Source organism: Micrasema longulum, unplaced genomic scaffold (genome assembly GCF_059751315.1).
Source record: "Micrasema longulum isolate JH-2025_06_02 unplaced genomic scaffold, ASM5975131v1 h1tg000343l, whole genome shotgun sequence".
In the NCBI taxonomy this organism is placed as follows: domain Eukaryota; kingdom Metazoa; phylum Arthropoda; class Insecta; order Trichoptera; family Brachycentridae; genus Micrasema; species Micrasema longulum.
Window position 1 is genome coordinate 221261 of NW_028277546.1, and position 26404 is coordinate 247664.

General features: G+C 31.2%; 2 protein-coding genes across 8 annotated transcripts; both read right to left on the bottom strand.

The window, feature by feature from the left end:
• Positions 1-531: 531 nt before the first annotated feature.
• Positions 532-24154, bottom strand: RtGEF (Rho-type guanine nucleotide exchange factor). 7 transcript variants are annotated; one of them, XM_088225331.1, is made up of 10 exons: positions 24003-24154; positions 21492-21744; positions 20087-20249; positions 18944-19162; positions 16821-17019; positions 16019-16234; positions 14840-15055; positions 10192-10474; positions 9010-9207; positions 532-793 (listed from the first exon to the last, which is right to left on the bottom strand). In XM_088225331.1, the coding sequence occupies exons 2-10, from the start codon at positions 21676-21678 to the stop codon at positions 567-569; spliced, it is 1908 nt and encodes a 635-aa protein (XP_088081457.1). In that variant the 5' UTR covers positions 21679-21744; positions 24003-24154; the 3' UTR covers positions 532-566. The 7 variants fall into 7 exon arrangements, 5 of the variants coding, with proteins under 5 accessions (XP_088081457.1, XP_088081458.1, XP_088081455.1 ...); XM_088225332.1 differs by lacking the exon at positions 24003-24154 and adding an exon at positions 22390-22562; XM_088225329.1 differs by lacking the exon at positions 532-793 and adding an exon at positions 2683-4152.
• A 35-nt stretch (positions 24155-24189) lies between these two features.
• LOC148282283 (peptidyl-prolyl cis-trans isomerase, rhodopsin-specific isozyme-like) lies at positions 24190-26353 on the bottom strand. Its single transcript, XM_088225336.1, has 6 exons — positions 25946-26353; positions 25671-25875; positions 25481-25600; positions 25290-25372; positions 24795-24937; positions 24190-24573 (listed from the first exon to the last, which is right to left on the bottom strand). Exons 1-6 carry the CDS (start codon positions 26009-26011, stop codon positions 24477-24479), a joined length of 714 nt encoding a protein of 237 aa, XP_088081462.1. The 5' UTR covers positions 26012-26353; the 3' UTR covers positions 24190-24476.
• Between the last annotated feature and the right edge of the window lie 51 nt (positions 26354-26404).

Genomic DNA, 26404 nt, shown 5'->3' on the forward strand with positions numbered 1-26404 from the left:
ATATTTTCCGAAGACGTTTAAAATGGACAGAATACAAATACTAAAGCATTTTCATACAAAAAAGTGATGACGATTTTTTCTTATCTAATTCTAAAATTAGATCAAACTGGTTGTAATTTTTTGGTCAGTCAAATACTCAATAATTTTGTCACTAAATAATTATGTTTTATTTAATTGATCGTATTATTATATTTGATATATTAATAATTCCACCAGCTTTTTCTGTAATACTAAAGTCATTTTCAAAAAATACACCAAATAAGGTGCAAAAAATGACTTTGTCAAAGATATACAACAAATTATTTTACTTTGATTTGAAGAATTTAAACGGGAATATTCAACATTTCATTGGAAAAATTTCACGGACTGCTTTAAAAACTATTATTAAAAATATTGAAACAACAAACTTACTAGTTTTTAAAATGCATAATTTGTTTTAATTGGTTGAGAAAGAGTTTAAACACTGAGTTTTTTCTATTGTTTTAGCTTAAATCTTGATATCGTTTTCCTTCGATTTGAAAACGCTTGATATTTTTCTATTTTTAGCATTATAAATCCTAAATTTGTCAACAGTTGCTCTCCTTAGCATCTCGTAGGGCTACATTAGGTTGGAGAGCAGCGATAGCCAACATTCTCTCATGTCTCTCCTGCTCCAGCTGTTCCCGGAGATGTCTTACTTCCCTCTGTAGCTGCAGTAGGCTGGGCCAGGGTGATGGAGCTCCTTTAGCCCCCGCGAGGGGAAGAGAGGGGGAACGGACTAGCCAATCGCACGACACATTGTCCTCTCCACAGTCTAACACGCGTAGTGATACACAAGGGTTAATATTGTTAGATACGATATGGATTTTGTTACCAAAAATAAGTACATAATATAAAAATCCAATTATATGCGACACAAATATACATATTGCTCGCTGAAACCACTTTTTTTTATTGTTATTAAATAGAGCATGTAAATTATTAGTAGTAATTGGTGTAATATTCTCTAGTTTAAAAAATAAATCAATGTTTATAGTATTATAACTAAGAATAGTGTTCGTTTTTATAGAAATGTACATCCTGCATTTCAATTATTTTTAAATCAAAAATTATTTTTCTCTGAGATTTTCTCAATACATAGGTAACCAACCACCGTGTAATATTTAAATGCTCCCAACATGCAATATGTTTGTATCATATTTAGACAGAAATGAACTTCTGAAATATACAAAAAGTATTAAGTATTACTTTTATGGAGGTTATTACGAGTTAAGTTTTAATTTTTGAAAATATTATCACACTAATAGGTACATCACAAATTTGAAAATAATTACTGTTATAACAAATTTTAAATACCTACATTGTAATTGCCCCATCACCTTAAAACATTTGAATATAATTAGGTTTAGCTGCTACATTTTGAAGCTCCAATTTCTCAAGCATATTTTGTTTGCATACATATACAGGGTGTTCTTTAAACCCTGTCACATCCAAAACCACGATGATCGGTATGGGCAAGAAGACATATTAGCATATTTAAAAAAATATTTAAAAAAACAAATGGTTGCTTACTTCTGTAGGAGAGAAGTGAGGGGAGCGCGGCGCAGTACCAGTTTCCCTCTCCTCGCTTCTCCCCTGCAGAAGTAAGCAACCATTTGCTTTTTTTGATTTTTTTAAATTTTATTCGTTCTAAAAAATTATTTTTATGTGCCAATATGTCTTTTTGCTCATACTGATCATCGTGGTTTCGGATGTGACAGGGTTTAATGAACACCCTGTATAGACAATGAGGAAGTTCAGCCCTACAGGAAATTGGATACCAAAAATGTATTCTTATGCGCAGTACCTTTGTACTGCATAAGAGAGTAGAGCAGAGAGAGAGCAGAGAGAGAATAGAGCATTAAATTGTATGTGAAATTACTTGAAAATGTATGAAAAACAAAATGAAAACTATTTTAATAAAAACTAACTACTTTGAACGACATCAATAGTTTTTCGGAATTAACCAATGATAAGAGAGTTGTAATAGATTTCTGGTTTACGGTAAGTCAACCGACCAATCAGCAGAACTCGCTGAGAAGAAGGGTAAGAGAACTTAAGACATCACACGTGGAGTAATTTCAAAAATCATAGCGCTGATAATAAGATACATAAAAATTCAAAAATATATGTTTTGGCTTAGTAGAAGTCTATTAACAAATAAAATAAAAACACTGAATTTCCTCATTCAACTCTAATTAAAAGAAAAGCATAAAAGTTATTGTTGTCCACATTAAATAAAATTTATTCAATTTGGATCGATTCCCATGATATGGATAGTGTAAATGTGTAAAAATTATGGATTGGGATGTGCGTATCAATCAGAAATGATTCGAAAATCATACATTTTCTTTATTGACTCGTTTTTTTTTTTATATAGAACTTACAGAATTTATATGTTGTGTGGTATCTGTTTAATTTAATTTTATAAAATATATGTATATATATATAGATGTGCAGATATGCACTCACTAGCCAAAATTTAATACAAAAATAATCTAACCAAAACATTTACAGTTGATATTTAATTAAAAATGGAGTTGATTTATATTTGTGTATGTGTTTTCTTTAGCTCCATAAATCCCCCCGCCAAGTCAAATATTTACCATGCCCCGAAGCAACAAGGATAGGACAGAAGCAAGCATGCGAAATATAAAGTCGGTATAGTTATAATGTTTTATTGCAAGTTAATGTTTCTACATAACTTTGTAAAATATTCAATACACAAGAAATAGAATAAGAATAACTCTATATAAATTTGCATTTTTTCTTGACAATAAACAGTTTCTACAGTAGATTATAGATTTTTGAATATCCAATATCATATTACAATATCAATTTATAATATATTCATAGAATTTCCACGAGTAAAGCTATAAACTTAACAATACAAACAAATTAAGCTTTCTTTGATGTTTTCATTGTGAATAAACACAATCGTAATATTATCACAACAGATTTTTAAAGTGGTAAATCTACATGCATTTTGCGGCATTGTCAATTGGCGACAAAATGTTAACTAGACTAAACAAGTAATCTCAGATAAAAACATCAATAAAATAAACCTGCCAATTCTAATAGCATTTTTATTATGAAAAAATATTACATTTACTATCCATCACAGAAATACTTCTAACAGTACATTATAAGGCTTACTTTTTGGCACATTATTTAACTGAGTTTTAAACTTCAGCTGTAAGAGAATCAAAGGTAACATTAACAATATTAACAAAATATTTGGGGCGCAATTTATTAAAATAATATTTATAATAACTCAACATATTGATAGGTATTTAAGAAAATAAACATGTTTTAAGTAAAGTTAAATATTAATATGTAATAAAATGTTAGTTATTTTTATTATAACTCATCACCAATAAAATAAATATATTTTTTCAATCTCGATATAATCATCACAACGCAATACAACTAGCATGCTTCTTATAAAGTTAGTAAAATAAATTAAATCCACCGAATAGATTATCTACACGCGCGCTCGATAAATAATATCGACGAGTAAAACGTAAGGCAACACCACAGCTGTACACGCAAGAGCCAACAACAATAATTAGCGAATCAGCAAAATAAAATTATCCAAAACCAACAAAGGACACGCACACACATACAAGGTCAGTAGTTAATCAAAGTGGTGAGTTTTTCTCAGTTGTTTGACAAAGGAGCCACAACACCACGCCGAGGCCAGGGGAAGGGAGGGGGCACGGGCAGGGAGGAGCACAGCCCCCCGACCGCCACGCCCTCCCCCCAGCAGGGGGCTGGACACTCGGCGAGGGTTGATGTCGAGTACGGGAGCCGATCTCCTCAAGGGACTGTCACTGCTGCAGCGTCCCAGCTCCGCGATAGAAGGATTAGAACGGTTAAGTTTAAATTTACGTTCCGTTAGAAGCTTTTTAGTATCGGGGGCCATGTGCACGCGAGACTTGTAGTCCGCAGGTTGTGCACTGTTATTCCTTCTCACTTTGGACCCCGGACTGCGATCAGTCTTGATATTCAGCGGTTTCAAATTGCAGCACACGTCGAACTCCGAGATGTGCGGGAAATTAGAATTAGCGTGTGGTTTATTAGTCGGGTGTGCGTGTGTGTGTACATTACCGCGCGACAAATGGGCCAGGTCCACTGCGGGAGACACCACAAACGGCCGCATGGAAAAAACAATTGACACTTGAACATCTACTCATTTAAGCTTATTTTAATTCTGTTAGTGATATAGTTTGTTCAGTTTCCAACAAATACATGATATAAAAAAAAACCTATACATGATTCTAGAGCGCTTAAATTTACCGTTATATTGTATTTTTGTTTTATAGCATGCCAAAGGAAAATTGATGTTACAGGAAATGATTATTGTCAGGTCACTACAGAAACCAACTGAAAACTCCTCTTCTTGATTTGCTCTGGCGTTGTCTGCTGGACTTGAATATCTCCAATGGTATATTTGGAACTACGTGATTCATGTGATGAAAAATAGGTTAGTATCGAAGCAAGGATATCTTATAACATACTTAATTCAATCAAATATAATTGTGCAGGTCAATATTTATAGTACTACTCAATCAAATTCATTTTAAGATGAACATAAAGTATGCTTAACTTATCATTTTGTTAAGATATTTTTTAATGAGATGTACATATACATATGTACTATTATGAAAGCAAATGCATGCTGGTTAAAGAAACTGAATTTTTATGAGGTTTATATAATATTTAGTAAAGACATAAATATAAAAAAGAACTTTTATTACTTTCATTAAAATAGTTATGTTACCATCCAAAATATAGAAATGTTAAAGCAATTATAATGTGTTTGTAAATACAATTAATTCTCAATTTATGGTAGAAAAGTGATATACCCCACAAACCATAATTACTTTTTATAATTTTGTTTTACTTTTGCTATTGCCTAGTAAACTTTTAACTGTTAATAGGTCGATTATGTATATTACACAGTTTTTAAACTATTTGACTCTGATTACTATTATGAGTTTTCTATTTTGCTTTTGTTTTTTGTTTATGTTATGGTATGTTTTCTAAGACACAGTATGGAGAATTTGGAAATATTATTTATAATATGTGTGTATTGTAAAAATACATATGTAAGTTTGCGTGTATTCATATTCAATATTAGTTGAATTAAAGGAGTGAGTTGTTTTTGGTAACATTGTACCTTGTACCAATTTGAAAAATTATAAGTTTAAATCGCTTATTTTATTTAATAACAAGAAGAAATTCATGTGAATAAAATAGATTCATCAATAGCTACCCGCATTTAATTAATGGTGAAGTAAAATCACTTTAAGTAGGTTTTTTCTGTTTGATTATGATTTCATATTAACTGGTAAATATTTTATTTAAAGTGTATTTATTCTACCTGTCCTAGAAAATAAAGAATCAACTGTAAGTTAAATAGTATTTTTACAATTGGAAAATAAAATGTACCTATGTAGGTATCTATGTAGATGCTATAATGTATCTATGTAGATGGTTTTTTTATTTTTCATAAATATACACTTTATAGCAGTGGTCGGCAAACTCATTAGTCAAAAGAGCCGAAGATCAGCAGTACAACAATTAAGATTTCTTTTGAGAGAAAACTTTATTTTCGTTAAAAACGTTTTCTCTTGAAAGCCAACGAACCTAATTATGTAGCGGAAGATTTGCATATTCACTCTCCATTTCAACAAAAACATATTTCAATTGGCGATGATAAAGAGCTTAAACTATTGTAAAATTATGTTTACAATCTTGATTACTAATTGCAAAATGTTGAATTTTTTCTGGAAATTTCTACGCACAAAGCGCTTTCTGGGGAATGATGCAATGGTAAACAAGTATCTCCTGATCAATTTTTGCCTTCGACATAGAAACAAAACCTTTTCTCACTCCGGTAATACGTTTTGGCCTATCTGCTGAAATTGAAACAACTTTATCGAGTTTGAGATGATGTTTCTCTGTATGACGTCATTTGCAATATCTTTGCCACATGTTTGAACTTTCAGTAGCAGATCCTAAAAGTTCTTCATTAAGATCCGTTGACAATATACGCGAAAAGTAAAACAAAGGCTGTGTGAGCCACACTTGAGTGGCTAAAGAGCCACATGCGGCTCGCAATCCACGAATTGCCGGCCACTGCTTTATAGTATATAAATCGACTGCATAATTTGTATAAAAACACCTTGTAATTGTTATATGTATATAGCTTGATAAAGATTTATTACATCCATATAACTATTTGTTAATTGAAATCTAGAAAACTTGTTTACTTTTAGAGATTGCACAAAATATATTTTTTACGGTGCGCTGTGTATCATTGCCAATCAGGTGAATCATATATAATGCTTGTTAATAGTAATAACGGGAAATATTTTATGTTTATTTAAAATACACTTATGTGTTTTTGTTAGATGGTGTGAAAAAAATATGTGTGTTGTACCATCACCCACTAAATTAATGTGTATTTACAGCACAAAAATACTAAAAAATACAATCACACCATCATCATGTGTGTAAATAATATATGCACCTAACCACAAAATTTATCAAATGATTACAGGTTTATTCTACTAGTACAAGCTATATAATGCATAATTTCAATTACAAATTTACCTGGGTATATTAAAATTCAGTGCTTAACGCCCATGCTCCTATAGAGACTGTATTAAGTACCATTTATCATAATGATTATTGAATAATTACTATTTTCATGAAACAGGTAATACAATAGCTAAATTAGCTACTTTCAAATTAAAATCATCTAGAATGATGTGATGGATTTAATAAATATGTATTGTAAAAGAATTGTGGGAAGAAATTGAATACAAATCTAACATTACAATTACAAAGAAAAGGTATTCTAAAAATTTAGATTGCCAATTCCATTAGAAAAACTACGTACTGTTTCTTTCGGAGTATAAGAAATGAAGGTCAAAAAGAATACATAATGAAATGAAGAAAGTGATCAAGATTTTTGTAATATTAAATTAATGATTTAAACTATTTTCAGGTCCTATCTAATTAAGTAGCATGCCCGGTATTTGAAACAATACCCCGCATAATATAATCTAAATGGAGGAATATAATTAGTTACTTATCAACCATTCGCTGCATCCAAAAAGGGAATCATCCAAATGTATAAACGGGTTACAAACTTAATGACAACTAACATTAAATACTATTTTCAATTGACAAACTCTAAGTCAGAATAATGTACACGTATTATAATGCATACATTAATATTTTTATTTGTGTTAACTATTGTTTATGTATGTATGAATTTACTATCTACGTGATTATTTACTAGTAATATTAACTGGACCAATAGTATGTTTGTTAAAGCCTGCATCCTAGGCCCCCTTAACTGAGAAATCGGTCCCGAATTCAACCTTAATTTTCAAGCATATTTTTTTTAAAGGTTAGCGTCTTATTATGTACTCATTTTAGGAAAATTTTATATTATATTTTAGTAAATATGTATATTAAGAGATGTCAAATGGTGCTTTTATTTACTGATAATTCAAATGGGTGACAACCTCATTATGACCTTATTCAGAATCAAGTATGTATATTTTTTGGCGATTTTTGTAATAAAGCAATCACAACTTTATGCTTTTTTATGCATATTCATGCATACACTTTTGAGTATTGATTAATACGTTTTATGCACTTATTACATTTTGATTATTAATGGAACACAAAAATAAAATCAAAGTGATACATAAAAATATCTGAGAGCTAAATGGTTGAATAAATCATGTTTTTTTGGAACATAATATTCAAAATAAATATACGGCTAGTAATGTTACATATTTATCTCCTGTATCTTACTAAAATTTTATGTAGTTAGAAACAGGGAACTGAATCCCAACCGCCTATGCACTCGGTAGCTGCAAGAGGTGTTGGGATGTTTATTGTACAGCACCCTTAAGATGATTTTCACAAAAATGGCACTATAGAAGTTATCCAAAATAATAATAATATTGTATTTTGAATACTATGTGGATGTATGTATCACACATTATTTTCAGTATTATTTATTTTAAATCCACATAAAGCTTTATTTGCACCAATAAAATAATTATTTTGATCAAATGATTTTATAATTATCTGTAGACTAGAATAATTCATCCTATAAATAAATTAATTCATTATGAATAATACATGACCAAATATTATGATTTAAATACATGTATAAGCATAAGACTGATTATATTTTGTTTTTGTGTAACAAATATTCTAAATACACTGTAATTGGTGAACCAATGCACAGTGCATTGTGAAGCATTAACCGCTTGAATGCCGGAGCATAGACCTCAGCTATCATTTTCGGTACCCCTCGAGTGCCGGAGTGTAGATCTGCACTAAAAAATCTTCAAGTGGAATTTGTCTTATTTTCTGTTATAGACTACTTTTTGGATAAACAAATTATTACCAGTTAGCAAATGTCGTTAGCGTCATAACAGTGCCGAAAACCGCATTCAACGGATCGGGATTTTAAAGTTGATAGCCTGTATATTTTACAATGCTTTTTTTAAATGCACAGTTTTGTGATGCAGTCTTTGTTTTATTCATTTTTTCCCAGACAAAATACAGAATTTTAGTTATCACTCTAAGAATGTCAAAAGTTAAAATCATGTAAATATAAAGTTTATATAGAATTGCAATCCATCGGCGATTATGTTCCATTTTCACGTAAAAATGACAATTGCAAAAAAAAGGCTAAAAATCAGTACGTTCAGGCAAAATGCTCGTTAGTTGGGGTACATTTTGTGGCCATCTAGTTTGGCATACGAGCGGTTAAGAACGGATGTATAAATTATTATTTGATTGATTTCAATTCTAGTTTGTGAATGGTAATAATAGTGAAAATCTGAGTAATATTTGCGTGTTAAGAAATTTATCGATAGCAAGACTTGAAAAAGAATAAGATTCGATTCGGGACTTGATTTCGGGACTGGTAACGTTAAGCTCTACACTCACCAGAGTTGATGGTGTGTCGGGACCTGGTAGATGTGCAGTAGGCTTCTATAACGCGGAGAATGAGGCCGTCTTCTTCGTAGGAGTTGACTTTGCGGAGGGAGGGGGCGTAGGGGTGTACAGCCCCCCCACTACCGCTCTCGTCGGGGGCTAGAAGGGGGCGAAGGGGGGCTGCCGGACGAAGGCTCTTAACTGTCCAGCCTGGAACCAGATAAATGAGAAAGTTTAGTGCTACCCTAATTAGGATTTTGAAGTTAGATTTATAGCCCTTTCAAATCAAAACTATATAAAATATAAAAAATTTATTAGAAACACTAACTTTGCGATTATTAAGTATATTAATTATACAGTAAACCCCCTGTCTTACGATTTTCAAGGGAGCAACATAAAAAGTGTAAAACTGAGGAAAACTCTTATGTGGGGAAATTAAAAATGAATGGAAAAAATGAAATTTCATAAAAATATAATTATTGTACTAGACTATACTAAATATACTGCAGAAAAATTGTAAGAACTGTCATGATCGGGGATTATTCATTTTTACCAATGATATAATTAAAAATTAAATTAACCTAAATAACATTAAAAAAAATTGAATTTGAATTTGCATAAAATGCATACAATGTTTTTTTCCCTAAATATTGGGAAATTGTATTTATATGGTATCATCTTTTTAGTATGGCACCACAAAATTTCAACTGTCATTTACATCGCTGCAAAATTGTTTCACACTTTTATGATAACTGTTCAAAATATCTCCTTTATAACATCAAATAATATTTCTATTAGCAATTTTTTAAACATTCTGCATTGTAATTTATTGGTGTAAAGACTTTATTCTTCCTAAACATGCGTCAACTGCATGTCACTATTTAGTAAAATGTCAAAATTAGACACTTAAACAAAATAGTCAATTACACTGCACCTACTTTCAATTTAGTTTGAAACAATAATTTACACATTTCTTTATTTACCTTGATTTTATTCTCCATTCATGCGGCGGCGAAAACGTAAAATCGAGGCATGTAAAACGAGGTTTTACTGTACAACGAAAATAGAAACACTTTATTTCTAACCACTGCTTGACACTTGTCACATAAGTTATATTTTACATGCAGCGATGATATCATACAATGAAAACACTGATTAGGTTGATAACAAATGAATACATAATATTTTGCGAACCTTGAAAGTTACTACTGGATTCGAGTTTCTCCGCAAACTCAAAAGCTGTAATCTTGTGTGATGTTGTGGCTGAAGTAAGCCTGGAAGAGTTTCCTGCGGAAGAGCCACGTGTAGAGAGTGCATCAGATGATGACTGCAGCCAGTTGTTGATTTCATTTTGCTGATTGTTCTGCGGTTGTTGCTGTACGTATTGTGAATAACTGTGGTGGTTGTTGAAGGAATGAGATCGTTTATGGCTTGTGCCCGCTGTGCCACTCATGTTCCCCATTTCCATCGACGAAATCTGCCATAAGAAAATATCATTAACATCACGTACCCAATATATAAAATTACAGAAAACATTAATTATTTTAACCAATTTATTTATACCACTTGATCATAAATTACATTTGTGTAATATACATAATATATACATTTTAAAATTACAGTGTTCACAACCATGCAGGATGAAGACGTAAAAGCTTTGGTTATAATTATTTTTAGATGAATAAATCAAAGCTGGTATGTAAAGCATGTAAATTTTATTTATATTCACAAAAAAACTAGACTAAAAGCATGGTTGAAAACAAATTATTCGATCATGTATTGATCTATTGATAATAAATATGTAAAATAAAACTTATAGCACTTCAGAACCTGAAACCATTGGGATGGAAAAGCCTGTGCTCACTATTTGCCATCGTATGAGATAAATTAGTGACATAACTGTTACGCAGGAGTCTTCGAAAAAATATGACATTAATGTTTGCCATTTCTGCGTTAGCAAACAGTTAGGTTAGGGAAACAAGTCAAGTTAGTGGGGCGCATGTATTGTCACAGGCAAGGATGATCAAACATACATAAGCACTGAAGTCATGATGCCAACCATTATATATTTCAATATATTACAAATAACATGAACAAACACTTGCAATCTGTGATTAACATAAGTATGTAAGTAACAGAAAAACCAACACAGTGCTTGTGAAAAAATATCCTTGCCTGAGGTGATGACAGTAATGGGCAACTTGGCTTTCATCCACCAGTGGGCATACAGATCTGAACGGTACACTATATGGCCCGTTTGGGTGTTTGTCGAAACTGCCCATTTCTTGGCCAAATCTTCACTTCTGGATCGGATTCTCCTCTGACAGTGAGTTGACTTTGTGGATTGATTTGGTTTATTAACTTCGCCGGAACTTTTCTGTTGTGTACTCGAGTGTCTACTTTGTCTTTCACATTTGGGTTCGGAATTTTCTCTAAATATTCTCATATGATAGTGGACACTGGGTTTAGCTTGATGTAAGATACTTACATCGGGAGTACTCCACCCGTGATGCACAGCCGCTTGCCTAACATTTTTAGGGTCTTCATTGTGTTTACTAGGTTTTCTATACAAATGCGGTTTATCAATATTACTATTGATTTTCTGCTGTTGCTTTTTTACTTTCCAGGTGTTTGGGGGGAAAGGAATACTATCGTTTACACTGTTTGTAACCGAGGTATCAGCAGCATCTATACTACCTACGGTCATGTTCTCTGAAGTTAAACTGGGCTGACAGGAAGTGCGCGGAGTAGAAAATGGAGAAGTGCAAGGACACTGAGCTTCGAAATTGGCAGCCTCGAGTTGGGAGAGTGTCAATTTATTCCTCAAATAATCTAATTTACTGATTTCTCCAGTAGACATACTATAATCGTGATGCAACCTTTTAGGATAGGACACTTCATTTAACGATCTTGTTTCACCCGGAGAATACAGAGAATCTCCCCTATGGTGAATTTCTGGAGAAGCCATATTACAACTGCCAGCTACTCCTGAGTCTGAAGATCTAGGACTATGGCATCGGGATCTATTGCAACACGCACAATTTGATAAACTCTCCATTTCTGTCACCGAATTAGTAGTAAAATGGCAACTAACACACTGTCTTGAGTCATTAACATTTTTTTTAGGCCTCATGATAACAGTTGGAACTGGACTATCCGTATATTGTGAAATATCTGTATATTTAGAAGTAGAACGTCGTATCTTTTTATCAGAATTAATGGAGTGATTTTCAAATCCCGATTTCCGTAAATTAATGGTAGCTTTTTCAATTTCAACAACATTTTGAAACATCAAAGGAGGTTCTAAAATCATCTTAACTGTTTCTTGACTCATATCACTACAGTTTGAATCCGATGTAGAAAGTTCATTTAACATTAAATTTGGAGGATCCAGGTTTTGGAATACATTTGTGTGGGTTTTCTTTTCATTGATACTTGGATCATTCGATAATCGATTATCAAAGCCCATAGTTATCCGTTTAATATCAATCTCTTGGTCATCATGATTTGAAAGTGAATTATCATTACAGGATTGCCAACCTGGTGTGCAAACTGATGTTAATGAGGAATCATTAAATCTATTAGCGACAAACTTAGTTGGACAACTTTGCCTCATTGGTCTCATCGGGGAAAATGTATTTGATCCAAATGTTTCGATTGGCAAATTTTGATCTAAATTTACCAAGTCTTCACAAGCCATGTATGGTTTTGAGTTGCCACAATCAAAACTAGAATTATCGGACCCTTCAGAATATTGATTTATAAAGGCCAGTGGCATTTTGTTTGAAGAATTTTCTACCGAGTTTATAGACATGTCAGGCATAATCCTGATAATGGGACATTGATCTGTCTGAGGATGGGGAGAAAGCTCCTCATCAGAATCATCAACTCCTCTATATACTTCATGTGTACAGTCCGTTATTCGGATGTTTCCAGGCGATGTCTTATCGCTGGAGTTCTCTTCAGATTTAGAAGATGCATTATAATAGCGGATATAACCGAAGGGACTACTGGCGCAACTGCTTCCAACAGAAGATACACTTTTGTGGCTGCCGTGATCTAAAGCATCCTGTCGAGCAATTTTTCCATTACCATAAAGGTCTGGTTCAGACAAACAATGTCTACTTGTCATAGAACTAGTACTCTCAGTTTCGCTATCACTATCTGTGAAATCACTTTCCACTTCTCCTTGATCATTTAGGCGTAACGTGACATGACTTGTGTGATGATGGCGATATTTTACTTTAGATAAATCTGGTGGTGGAATACCAGACTGCACGTACAAAAGTTGTTTTAATATGGCACGAGTGATAACCTTCAATCTCACCAACTTTGCAAAATATTTGGACAGCGCTGCATAAGGAGCGGCTGAAGGATATGTTGATGGTGGCAGAGTCACATGATAAAGGCTCTCTCGAGGATTACGTGGCTTTGTCATACTTAAATTGTGATGATTAGATGAACAGGCCGATTCCTGTTCAAACCCACACAAAATAAATATATTTACAAATAGTATTGATTTATAATATAGCACTACAAAATAATAGTAAAATAATGTATATCGTGTAAACATGATTAAAGCAGAATTGTTCATTGACCTAAAATACTCTTTACAAAAGTACATACAGTAAAACCCCCTTTTTACGTTTTTAAGGGAGCAAGAAAAAAATGTAAAACTGAGGAAAACGCTAAAGTGAGGAAATGAAAAATGTATGGAATAAATAGCAATTACATAAAAATATAATTGATTTTCTACACTATAGTGTACATATACTTCCAGAAAAATTCCTGAAAAAGTCCTGAACATTTCGGTGAAAAAGTGGGAAAACGTAAAATCGAGGAACGTAAAAACGAGGTTTTACTGTATATCCATTAATTCAATACATTTTGAGTGGGCTCCCGAATAATAAGAAACAAAATACACAAACATAGGTATTTTGTAACCAGCATTTAAAAACCCATTTATTGAAATGATTTCCCTCTTACAAATTGTACTTTTACTTTCCTGCAAAACTCTCAACTATAGCTTTTTGAAAATAAAATAAATAAATACATATTCATCATCATTATCATGATGGTATTTATCATATTCCCCTTTTGGCTCCGAGTGGCGCACTGCGCACTGCATCTGTATATAAATGGCAGCGTATTGCTATTTTTTTTTTTTACATGAAGGTGGGGTGATCAGTCTTATGCTTCAGGTCCGGGGATCTTTTTAGATACATATTTCATGTCAAACATGTTGGAAATCAAATCCGAGACCTCTTGCATGGTAGGCAAATGTGCTCACCATTATTTGTATACAGATGTTATTTTTTCCTCCTTACATTTTTGAAAATAACATTATTTTATTAATAAATGCCCAAAAGAAGAAATTATTATACCAAAAAATAGTTAATTCACATTGATAACTAAGAATTATTAAGGGTGCATGTACATACATAGCAGATACCTCTATCTGAGAAAAATGTGCAACGAAATGCATTTAAAAAACATAACTACATAATACCATCCCTTTAGCTAACAACAACGCGTAAGTAATTTTAGTTTTTTTTTACAGGATGAAAAAACTGCTTATTTTATTGAAAAAAACTAAATTACAACTCTAAATGTGTTAAAATGAAATATTTATCCATAAACTGTAGCCTATTAAAAACTCAAAGTCTAATTCCTCTTCAATTTAATATAATAAGCATCTTTCTTAGTGCCCTGTAAAGTGAACGAAAATAAGACAATGTTGTTAGTCAAGGAAATATATGTACATACACCTGTTATAAATTACTGGTTCATCATTCTGCTTTAATCACATTTAAAAGTAAGTTATTCTAGGAATACAACTTACGTGCGTTGGTGATTGTGGCTGGCTCCCGCCAGAAAGAATACTCTGACCACAATTAGAGTGCTGCTGAAGTAATGTGACCCATTTTTCTGCCTCTGATGTTGTTTGACATACTGCCACTATTGTCTCTATTAAAGGACCAGATATTTCGAAGGCATTTTTTCTTGAATCTGTGTCCTCTAGTTTTGTCACAGTTATTCCAGTTAGAGGCAATGAACCCTGAAAATTATAGTAATATTAATCCATACAAACGCTGATTTTGCCATTTTAAAAACCCAAATATTCTGTGTGAATACAATATAGTCTCTGTAATCATTGTAAACTGAACCCATTGTAAACTGAACCTCCAGTAATCCGAACCATAGAATCAGGTGAAGGACGGGGGAATGATGAAAGAACTAAAGCTGCCTCTAAAAGCCATATTGTTACTTGATAATGCTCTTGGCTATCCAAATTGCGCAGACTTCATAAGTGATGATGGACAAATCACAGTTATGTTTCTTCCTCCAAAATCCTGCAGTCCATGAATCAAAATGTTATTCAGGCGGTAAAAAATTAATATTGCAAGAAACTCATTATGAAAATTGTTGGTGAAGAAGATATCATCATATTGTCTATCCTCAAGAAAATCAATTTATGTGAATGACTTGGCAGAATGTTGGTAGAAAGTAACTCCTAATCTAATAAGGAAATCATGGCAGAAAGTTTGAACAGCACAGGGTGAGTTCATGAAGAAAATAGATGTGGATTCAGACTGAGTTTAAAAATATACATTATTTACCATTGATGCATTATTTCCATCTGAACTCTTGTCTGTCTGTGTTGTTCTTGTCCCATGGAAGGGAAGTGGTAAATTACAAATCTAAATAGTAGACTAACCCAAGAAAACCGCGCGCTGACTACTGCTCTAGGACCCGTTTCGTCTGCTCTAAGGTCTAAGAAGACGATTAGGGTCTATGCACAGGATTGTTCCTAGTGTTGGTATTAAGACAATTAGGGTAATATTGCCTGAGTTCTATATGGAAGACAACCACAAGGTAAATAAATCTAAATTGTGAAATGTATTCCTCGGCACGGGTTTCCTAGTGAAGAATACATTGTTCTTTAATTATAAAATGTGTTCTGGTGATGCATTGAATAAAAAAAGCTTCCCAAATAAGGCATAAAAAACTTAATAATAACCTCATAAACAAAAGCACTCATTCTCCGGCTAACGGACAGAACGAGCAGCGTTTGCGGGAAAAGCACGAGATAGCGGTCATGGTGGCGGGCCCCCAGGGCCACCCCTCCCATGTGAAGCACCTCCCCCAGCCCGGCTGGACAGCGCCACCCTCGCACGGCCCCCGTCACAACCTGCAGTTCTAGCTCCTTCTGGCGGCGGGTAGCAGCGCATCCCGACTGGTTGAAAAAATTAAATTTTAATTATTACATGAAATTTATATTTGAAGCACTAACTTTGTAGTTATTCATTACACATATGATAAAAATATTTATTAAAACACCTTTCGTTTTAACCACTGACCGGTTTTAAAGCTACAAATGCTCCTTTATCGAGGTATAATTGAGAATTCAATACAAATCCTTTTTAAATTTTTAACAGTGTCTTAAGTCCAATACAGAATTATGGAGGTAGTAAATCAAGTCTTTATGTCATGTAGTATTTTGTGTTTGTGGAGGTATGAACTAAGGTATGAGGGGTCTTGAAATTCAATCATCTGTACTTGTTCTAAAATTAGACAGGAGTGGACTATAGGAAATATTGTTTATTTGATTATTCATTATTTATTGCTTTATTAATTTCTAAGATTTCGGAGTTGCCTAATTTTAATGTTTTAATTTACAACATGTAGAACCTTTAACACAATGTCTTTATTAAAATTACAATTATTTTCAATCTTCATTGGATTGAGGAAAAGAATACAGCAGTCTTCCCTGACTGGGATTTAATCAAAATCACCTGAAATGGATAAATAATTGGACTCACGGCAATATCTTTATAGACAACAACAGCACGGTGTGTATCTCCACGATCAGGGTGCGACTCCACTACATGACGTCCTAATTCCTGTAGCATAGCGGCATACTTGTGAAGGCGCCGAAAAGGTTTACTTAGCCCAGTTGTTAGTACTAAAATCCCTGGACAGACTGCGCCACATCGTTCCATGAAAGAGTTTAGCTCGTCTCTGGAAATAAAATTAATGTCAGTTAAAATTTACATTTTAAATCAGACATGAGGAATAACTGGGAAATTATAATTAGAATTCAAAAAATCATTTAAGCACTGTAAAACTTGAAGCGTTTCAATATACATATGTACGAGAGAATATTTAAAAATTTGATTTAGCTTTAGATTTATACCTAAAGAATTTCAATTTCCTACCATCAAACATCAATCGATAATGTTAGCCAATCTATATCATAATTATCGTATTCAACTAAAGCCCTATTGCAAACAATAAATGGTAACACGTCTTATACCACGGCTTACTTATTGCTTCAGGATTTGACGCTAATAAGACCAAGAATAATGTATAAAACTATGAAGTCGAAACGTTTAAAAGTTGTCAAGGTCTTCGATCGAGATGTCTTGGCCTTTTTTACTAATTAGTCATCTATTCATCTATGGATGGCATTTTTTTTATTTTGAAGTGGCGAAAAAAGGGTTCTTCTTTATTTTGGTATTTTCATCGCTCACTAACCTAACTTTTTGTGTGCACATTTGTTATATCTGAATAATTTGTATGATTCTGGGAGCATTATTTTGAATGACAGATATTTTTCTATTACATTTCGATCGCTCAGTAAACTAAATTTTGGTGTGGCTATTGTGTGTGTGGAGAGTTTTTTAATTTTTTTTTTTATTATTATTTAATTTTTTTTGTTTTTTTACAATAAACATAATAATAAAACAGAGTATTAAAAAAATAAAGCATAATTACATATCAATGAAATACATATTAATAGAAAAATAGTAAACAAAAAATCCCACAAAGGCATGGCCTGTTCGTGGGTATACAAAAAAATGTTAATGAATTTTTGCTCCTATAGTAAATAATGGACAGTTATAATACTTTTGTATATCATAAGAAAGAAAAAATAAAATATTCTGTAAAAGATAATATGGTATATATTTTTTTTAATTAAAAAAGGAAATAAAAAATATTAAAAAAAACACAAAAATAATCCTTATTATTAAAGGGCAACAAAATAAATCATAGAAAAAAAGAGTTCATATCTTTAGTTTGAATCCAGGATAGTACATGTTTTTTAAAGAATTTAAAATTTTGAAAGTTTGTTTGCTAAAAATCTTATATAATATTGTTTGTTTTTATACATCTTAAATAATTTATTGTTTGTGTTTTGCAAATTAAATAACAGCACATTCGACAAAAAAAGACACAATGTTTTCCAATCTCTATATACAGTAAAACTCAAATTATCCGGATAAATGAGATTTTTATGTAATAACGTAATAATAATTAAGTTATCACATAAAACTTACTTAAACACCTTCAGCAAAGTTAATTGTTTTGATGAAGAAACGCGCCAGCCACCGGCGTCCTTTTTTATTTGTTATTATAACATCTCCTTTAATTTTTATTTCCTGATAATGATTCAGATATTTGGAAATCCGGATGACTGGTGTTTGGATAAACAGAGTTCAATGGTATTATTAATGAAGTAAAATGTTTAGTGCAACAAAAAATGGATTGAGGCTGAAATTTCTAGGTATCCAAGATCCCAATTAACTGGAGGCCTGGAGGACCAATTAACCAAAGAACGGAATTCTCTATCATGTAACAGTCGGCGATAGCTGATGTGTTTAAAACTATCAAGTGATTGAAACAAGAATCAGTACTATTAATTATGGAAATATAAGAAACATTTAAATTTATGTTTTTCATTCATTTTATGAATAATTGTTATGATTAATCATTTATGTTCAAAAAGACTGATAAAAATGTAATTATTTTGTGATCATTGTTTCAAATAACTGCAATAATTTTGCATAGACTTTGGTCAGTTGACTTTTAAGCATCCTTTAAACACACTCCAACAACTCAAAAAATTTACATTCAATTAGATTTTTTTAAACTTAAGACTTACTTGAATTTGTCTAGAATACAAACAGCTCTGGGATGCGCGGCACAATAAATTTCGTGCACACCCTTTATTTTTGGTGCCCATTGCAGGAACAATCCCCCAACTCTTTGGTCTGGTCCAGTTCGAGATCCACATTCTTCTATTAATGCCAAAAGTTCTTCGTGAACTTTTAAAACATCTAAAATATTACTTGTAAGCTGCTTGTATTCATCACGGGTAAGACTAAAATCGTTAAATTTACATAATATGAAGAAAAAAAAACATATTAACAATTAAATAATGTAATTTTTTTCCAAGAAATATTGGAGTTCTTATTAACAACCTAAATATTTAAATTTTCAGACCATTTCCTAAAAGTCGTAAACAATTTGTGGTGGAAAAATGGGAATCGAATTGTGGTAGAGTGGGATTTGAACTTCGGACCTTTGATACGCGAGTCCACAACAGCACTATCACGAAACTAGTACCCAGCTGGATGTCTTAAATAATTTTTAAAAATTAAATTATTTATAGGGAAATTTCTACGCATGCAGCAATTTCACCTAACCAAATAATAAACACAAAAATTAGTTCTGTGCAACACATTGAAGTAAGAAAAACATAAATTATTTGTTTTGACATCGCTTAGCACAATGACACCACTATGGTAATAAGTGCTACTGGAAACAGTTTTATAGTTGTTTAATTATGTTTTGTATAATTTACAACTAAATAAATATTTAAAAAACTAAAACAAACAAACAATACAAGGTCAGAATACTACAATGGTTGGAAAACTATAGAGGAATAAAGTTTTTTCTTAAATAAACTTAAATTCTGTGTATTTCTTTATAGAACTTTTATTTATGTACATTTACATTTGTACAATATGAAACAATAGTTTAAGCAGTTAGGCGGCCTCCGTGGTGTAGTGGTCAAGACGCTTGACTCACACACAGAAGGTTCCGGATTCGATTCCCGGTGAGAACACAAAAAAGTTAAAATGCGATTTTTCTCAAGCCTAGGTGTTCTGTGATGTAATTCACCACTGTAATTGGGCCTTCTGGCCTGTTGTGCAAAAAAAATGTTCAGTCTTCAATATTTTTTTTAATAAAAAAAAATATATATAAAAGTGTATATTTGTGTTAACAAACAGTTTTTACTTACATGTCACTTTTTTCTAGAGGTAAAAGGAAGTTACTGACAAGTCCCTGTAATTCTGCTACATGTGCTTTTTCAGAATCGACTATATCTTTTAATACCACGTTTCTAAATGCTTGTACTTCTGATGGTGCTCTTACTGGAGAGGTCGCTGTAGAACCACTCGATTCTAAAATCAAACATTCATTTTATTTTTTTTAATCTAGAAATTACTTTAATAAAGAAATATTTTTCATGAGAAACCTTAGATCTGCAACATTCTAAAGATTATGAAAGTAGCAGAGACTATTTATTGGCTTACATAAATAATCCAGTTAAAATAGAAGTTGATACCTTTATGTAAAAATATTATTATTTACTTGTCATTTAGACCTGGTGGGAGAGGCACATTGAAAAGCTCATAGAAGTATCAAATACAAGAAAAATTCATTTACACATCCTCTTACTCTGTTAATTTATACAAATATTTTTTTAATACTTTTTAACGTCTACTAAAACGTTGCTTGAAAAAATGTGATATTTTGCTCAAATTTTAAACATCCATTTATTCAATATTTAATCCATTACAGAAGTGATTCTCAAACTTTTCATACCAAGGCCCCTCCCGAACAATCAATCCTTGAAGGAATATATCTAATAACATTATTTTTCTTCCCTAATATTTTATTTACATTAATATAATTATCATTATCCTATGCAACGGAACCCTTTTATACTAAACAATTTTATCATGAAACTGATCAAATTCAATACTATTTTTACAGAAAGGCAGGATTATTTCATAAAAATTTTAGAGTAATTGAAATTCGAATTGTAATTTTAAATCACTATAACAGTGCTATATATATAAATAAATATTTTAAATTTGAAAAGTTTAATTTATTTCAATATGTTTACAATGTACGTTGGTTATTTGTTTCAGGTTCCGACTAGCTAGGAATTTCCCGTGTTAAGGCAAGACCTTTTTTGTTACATGTGTTTTTTCACTGGATTATGGTTAAACAATTTAAATCAATACTACTAATAATAAAAATTAAAACATTAATATAAATTTAAAAATATATTTAAAATAATGAGATATAATTAAAATGAAAACAGATAAAGAAAAGAATCACAGGATATTAAAGGATATATACAGGGTGTTCCTTAAACCCTGTCACATCTGAAACCACGATGATCAGTATGGGCAAGAAGACATATTAGCATATTTAAAAAAATATTTAGATAAAGAAAATTTTTAAAAATAAAATATATAACAAATATGGCATACAGGATAGCCATAAAATAAACCAAAATCTTTTTTTTTTTTTTTTATTAATAATATTTTCCTTGGTTTTCTTAGTAACCTTATTATTGTGTCTGTTAGTACTCGTTAGTTTATCTAGGGTGGAGAAAATTAAATTAAACTTACCCTTATATTCTTTTACATAATTGCTAGGGAACCACCCTGTGACTTCTCCGAATGTACCTTCCCACCATCCTCCTTCCTCCCTTTGTGACACAGTTATAATGTCGCCTTTTTTAAAACATAGCTCATCATTATTTTTGCCTTTAAATGTATAAATAGCCTGAACTAGGTTACTTGAATCACTCGCCATCTTTAATGTACTAATATCTTGTTAAGTTTTCATCGTTGGGGTAAACAGTCAAAAGGAGACATTAATCTAAAATATTTACAAAAATGTTTTATTCCATTGTGTCTACAAGTTGAGAGAATATGAATATAATGTATCACTGGTAGAAATAAAGCATAGGCAGAATGAAAAATGATCATAAACCAAACTCAAAGAACAATTTCCACCCAGATAAAAGTTAAATACTTCTTAAGACAGGAAATGTTCTCCAAATATAGATCTTGTTCATCACGAAAATGCACACATACATCAACATGCCTATTACCTTGTGACAGGTCAACACATGTGAATGAAACAAAAAAAATATGACGCACACTGAACAAAAGAATCAGATTTGTTTACCGAATTCCAGGGATATTTTTCACATATTTTAAATACTGCAAAAAAAATTCATGGCATTTTCAATCTTGTGAAAATATCACAGATTGTGCATATGTGAAATTTGTATTTAATAATTTGCTTACGGTAAACATGGATACTTTTTCAGTAGTTATTTGGCATTATTCCAAGAGAGATGTGTTTCTGAATCACAGTTTGCCAAGAATGTTTAGAGATGAATGTAACTCCTTGATTGGAGGCCTGTTAGTATTTAATAATTAATAATGTACTTAAGAACTTATAAAATACTTTAAAATATTGAAATGTGTCCCTTATTATTTTTGCATCACAACATACCAAAAGGCTCAATTACAGAGGTGCATCACAGTACATATTCTGTATTCCTATTTCTGTTATTCCAAGGCTTGAAAAAATTCAATTTTATCTATTGTAATCTCATTGAGATTTGAAGCCAAAACCCTGTTTGGGAGTCATGAATCTTAAGCATTCCACTATGTTCCGCCATTCCCCTGATAAAAATTGTAACTACATAATGTCATTTATTAGAATTAGAGATATTTCTTGTTATTTTAATCATCTGGCTTTAAAAATAAATGACTTAAGTATTTCTTCAAAAGATATCTGTGGTATCCATGTATGTTGTATTAGTTATTATTATGTATTAATATTAAATTATAGAATAGAGGGAAAGAATGCTCAAGAGTTTGGTTTTGGTATTACTTATTTAATTGGAAGACTATTTAAGATTTGAAAACATTGCATAAATGAGGGTACTATTTGCAAGCCCGGCAAAATCCATCTTTCTTTATTTTGAGCAAATCGCAATAAACTGATACAATACTTAAATTCAACTTTTTTTTAAACTTTAATTTTTTATTATAATCAGTAAATATTTTACATGTAAGCAGTGGTGACATAAGCATGACTATATCAAGAAACAGAAGTGAAATAATAAATTTAAATTATACATTCCAACTTCACAATACTCAAGTAGAGGTTGCCATGTTTGCAACAAACCCGACAATTTAAAAGTTAAGTTATTACAAATAAAGCCGTACTTTAACTGACAATGTTATAATTATTGTAAAAAATTGTATTCTGAATAAGTTTCAATTAATATCTCACATTTTTAAAATTTTGGATTTTGCCGGGTTTGCAAGTAGTACCTTCAAATATGAAATGATCCTCATTTACAGAAATATAATTGTGGTGCCAATATATTTAGGAAAATAAAAGTTTTTTTTGGTTTATAGACGAGAATTAATTTACTGTTATTTACTCTCGTTGTATCTTGTAAATATTGTAGAAATTTCAAATGGCGGAAATAAAAATCGTAGATTAAATAACAGATTACAGGTAAGTAATATTTAATGAAGGAGCACATATTATGAACATTAAAAAAAAACTTAAAGCGCATTTTTACAAGGGAGTATATATTGTTAATCAATTATATATTCGAATAGATATTTGTGAACGAATTGACATGAATTTCCCTGTATTTCATTTTAAACAGATCCGCCCATAAATAACCTTCCTATTCACTGTTCCAATAATAGGATATATCAGAAGGTAGACTATTCTGAAAACAATTCTACCATTTGAAAAGACTACGTAAAAACAGAAAACACATAAGCGAAGAAAGAAGTATTCGGCAAATTTTACAATTCTAAACAAAATATACTGATAATGAATTAATGATAAAATGACATTGTCAGAATTGACAGATGTCTAAGGACGCACATCAAAAGCATACGAAAAAAAAGTTATTTATTGCTTGCGTAGTGCGAATGATAATCAAGTGAAATTAATAGAACAAAGTCATATAATTATTTTGATCGACGTAGTATTTTCGATACAAACTCTTGAGAACGATCCCATCTTACTGTAAGATATTTTGACACAACACTAAGATACTTATAAATTTAATCTTCTACACCATTACTACTCACGAGAAAATCATCACAGTTCCATAATTTATTTAATCACTTTTTATTTTACTCCAAACAGCATTTACATTTTAATAAACTTAATTCTAAAGGCACGCGTTTACTAGACTCTTCGTTCATTTTTCTGTATTCACAATTATTCCAAAAATAAACACAAATAAATTTCTCCTAGTTGGCAGCACTGAAAAAAGTTTGAGGGTGACCCACTAGTTGAAATTTTTATTGTCTAGTATTTGAACAACATATTTTTTTGTATTTTTAAAAAGTACACTTTTTTCACAATTTATAACATTGTAAAACGTTATTAAAAAATGAAATGACAATTACAGTTATTTCACAATATTTTTTATTCTTTAAATTGTTATTTCTTATAATTATATGGTATGAATCAAATTATTACACTAAACATCCACCAATAATTTTTATTAACAAACGTTTGTTAGTTTTGTATTCCAAAAAAATTCTATGTGTCAATTTTCAAACTTCCATTTTTTTAATCATCCAGTGGAAGAGTCCCAGTATGGAAAATGACATTGTTAAAGGAACCGCTGATGCCCGCAGCCAGGCCCATAAACTGAAATATAAGTCATCATTAATAACAGAAAATGGAAAAAATTATATTGATGTTTAAGCATTATCTTTAATGATTTTTTTTAGTTTTACTAAAACTGTATTGAAACGACTATTTATATTATTAATAGGTGCTCAAATATTAACATAATGGGCAATCATTAAAATAGAATAGTTAAGTTTATCTAATTATTTTGTTCGAATTAATATTACAAATTGGCATACTCATATGGCTCGTCAGACACATAAAATGGCTTAGAAATTTTCATCAAACCACTATTAACAATCGTTATATCATAATAAGGGTAGTCGTCTTTATCCGTTGGCTCGTGCTCAATTATATGAACAAAGTCTTGTCCTTCAACAACCTAAAAATATTATTTTAATATTACATAGTCATTAAAACAAGTGTGTTTGTCAAAAAAACGTTTTACTTTTGGTAAGGTCTGATTATTCGTTATAAAAAAAATATATTGTAATGTCGACGATATAATAAACCTGTATTCTATATTGTTCTGCGAAACAGAATTGGGTTACTTAACCTTATTTAAGTAGATACGTATTATTTAATATTTATATTCAACCCCACTTTTTTAAAATGGGAAAACATTTTCAAATATTTTGTTTTCATGTAAGTATAGGTAAGATTTTTTATTTATCGTTGTTTAATATTTTACATAAGTATAAAAAAATGTTTTAAATATAACATGTCTTACCCACCTTTCCAAATATAGTATGAAGGCCGTTTAACCAGGGTGTTGGAACCGTAGTAATAAAAAATTGGCATCCATTTGTATGAGTACCTTAAAATGTGTCATTTTATTTTATTTTCAATGCAAATGTATATTTTTATACCGTAATAGTATGTAACTAATAACTACTTGGATTAAAAAAATATATTAGTGGCAAACCTATGTTGGCCATAGCCACGAGTCCAGAAATTTTGAATTCTGTAGCCAAATTTTCATCTTCGAATACGGATCCAAAAATGCTAAGTGATCCAGATCCATTATTTCGGACAATATCTCCCCCTGCAATAACCATTCATAAGTCAAACAATAGTATCATTTTTGTGTTTTAATAAAATCATTGACTACCTACCTTGGATCATGAATCGTTTGATAATCCGATGAAATCTAGATCCAGCATATGTTTTCCCATTAATTCCGGTGGATGCGATTTGTTTAAAGTTTTCTACAGTTTTTGGAGCAAGCTCACCGAACAACCCGATAACTATTCTTCCAAGGGGTTGGTGATTTTTTGATAAATCCATAAACACTTGATCCGTTACTTTAAAATGTCCTGCCTTTAAAAAATATTAATAAATTATTTTTCAATATATGTCACTTAAATACTTAACAATATTGTACACTTACAGAACAATGCAATGGTTGATGAATTAAACAAGTTAAAAGAAATATGAAATATTTATCTTGATTCATTTTAAGAGGTGAAAATGATGAAACTCGCACAAATAACTTTAGTACACTGATGGAATAAGCAGAATATGTACTGAGAGCTATTCGTACACGGATCAAACTGAAACCATAAAAGCATCGGTTGAATATACATAATAGGTATTTACCAACATAAATACCATGTTTTTAACAGTGAGTGGTGAAAAATAATTGAATGAGTGTTTTCTTCTACTCATATTATCAATATTAATTAATTAATTACGCGGTTAGTGAAAAAGTTAAGATTTTATTTTAAATTATTTTCTATTATGCTTAATGAACTTTTAACTATATATTGTAAGAGCCCTCTAAGCGTTTATTAAATATATATGAAATAATTTGGAATGAATATTATTTTATCATATTATAAATAAAATA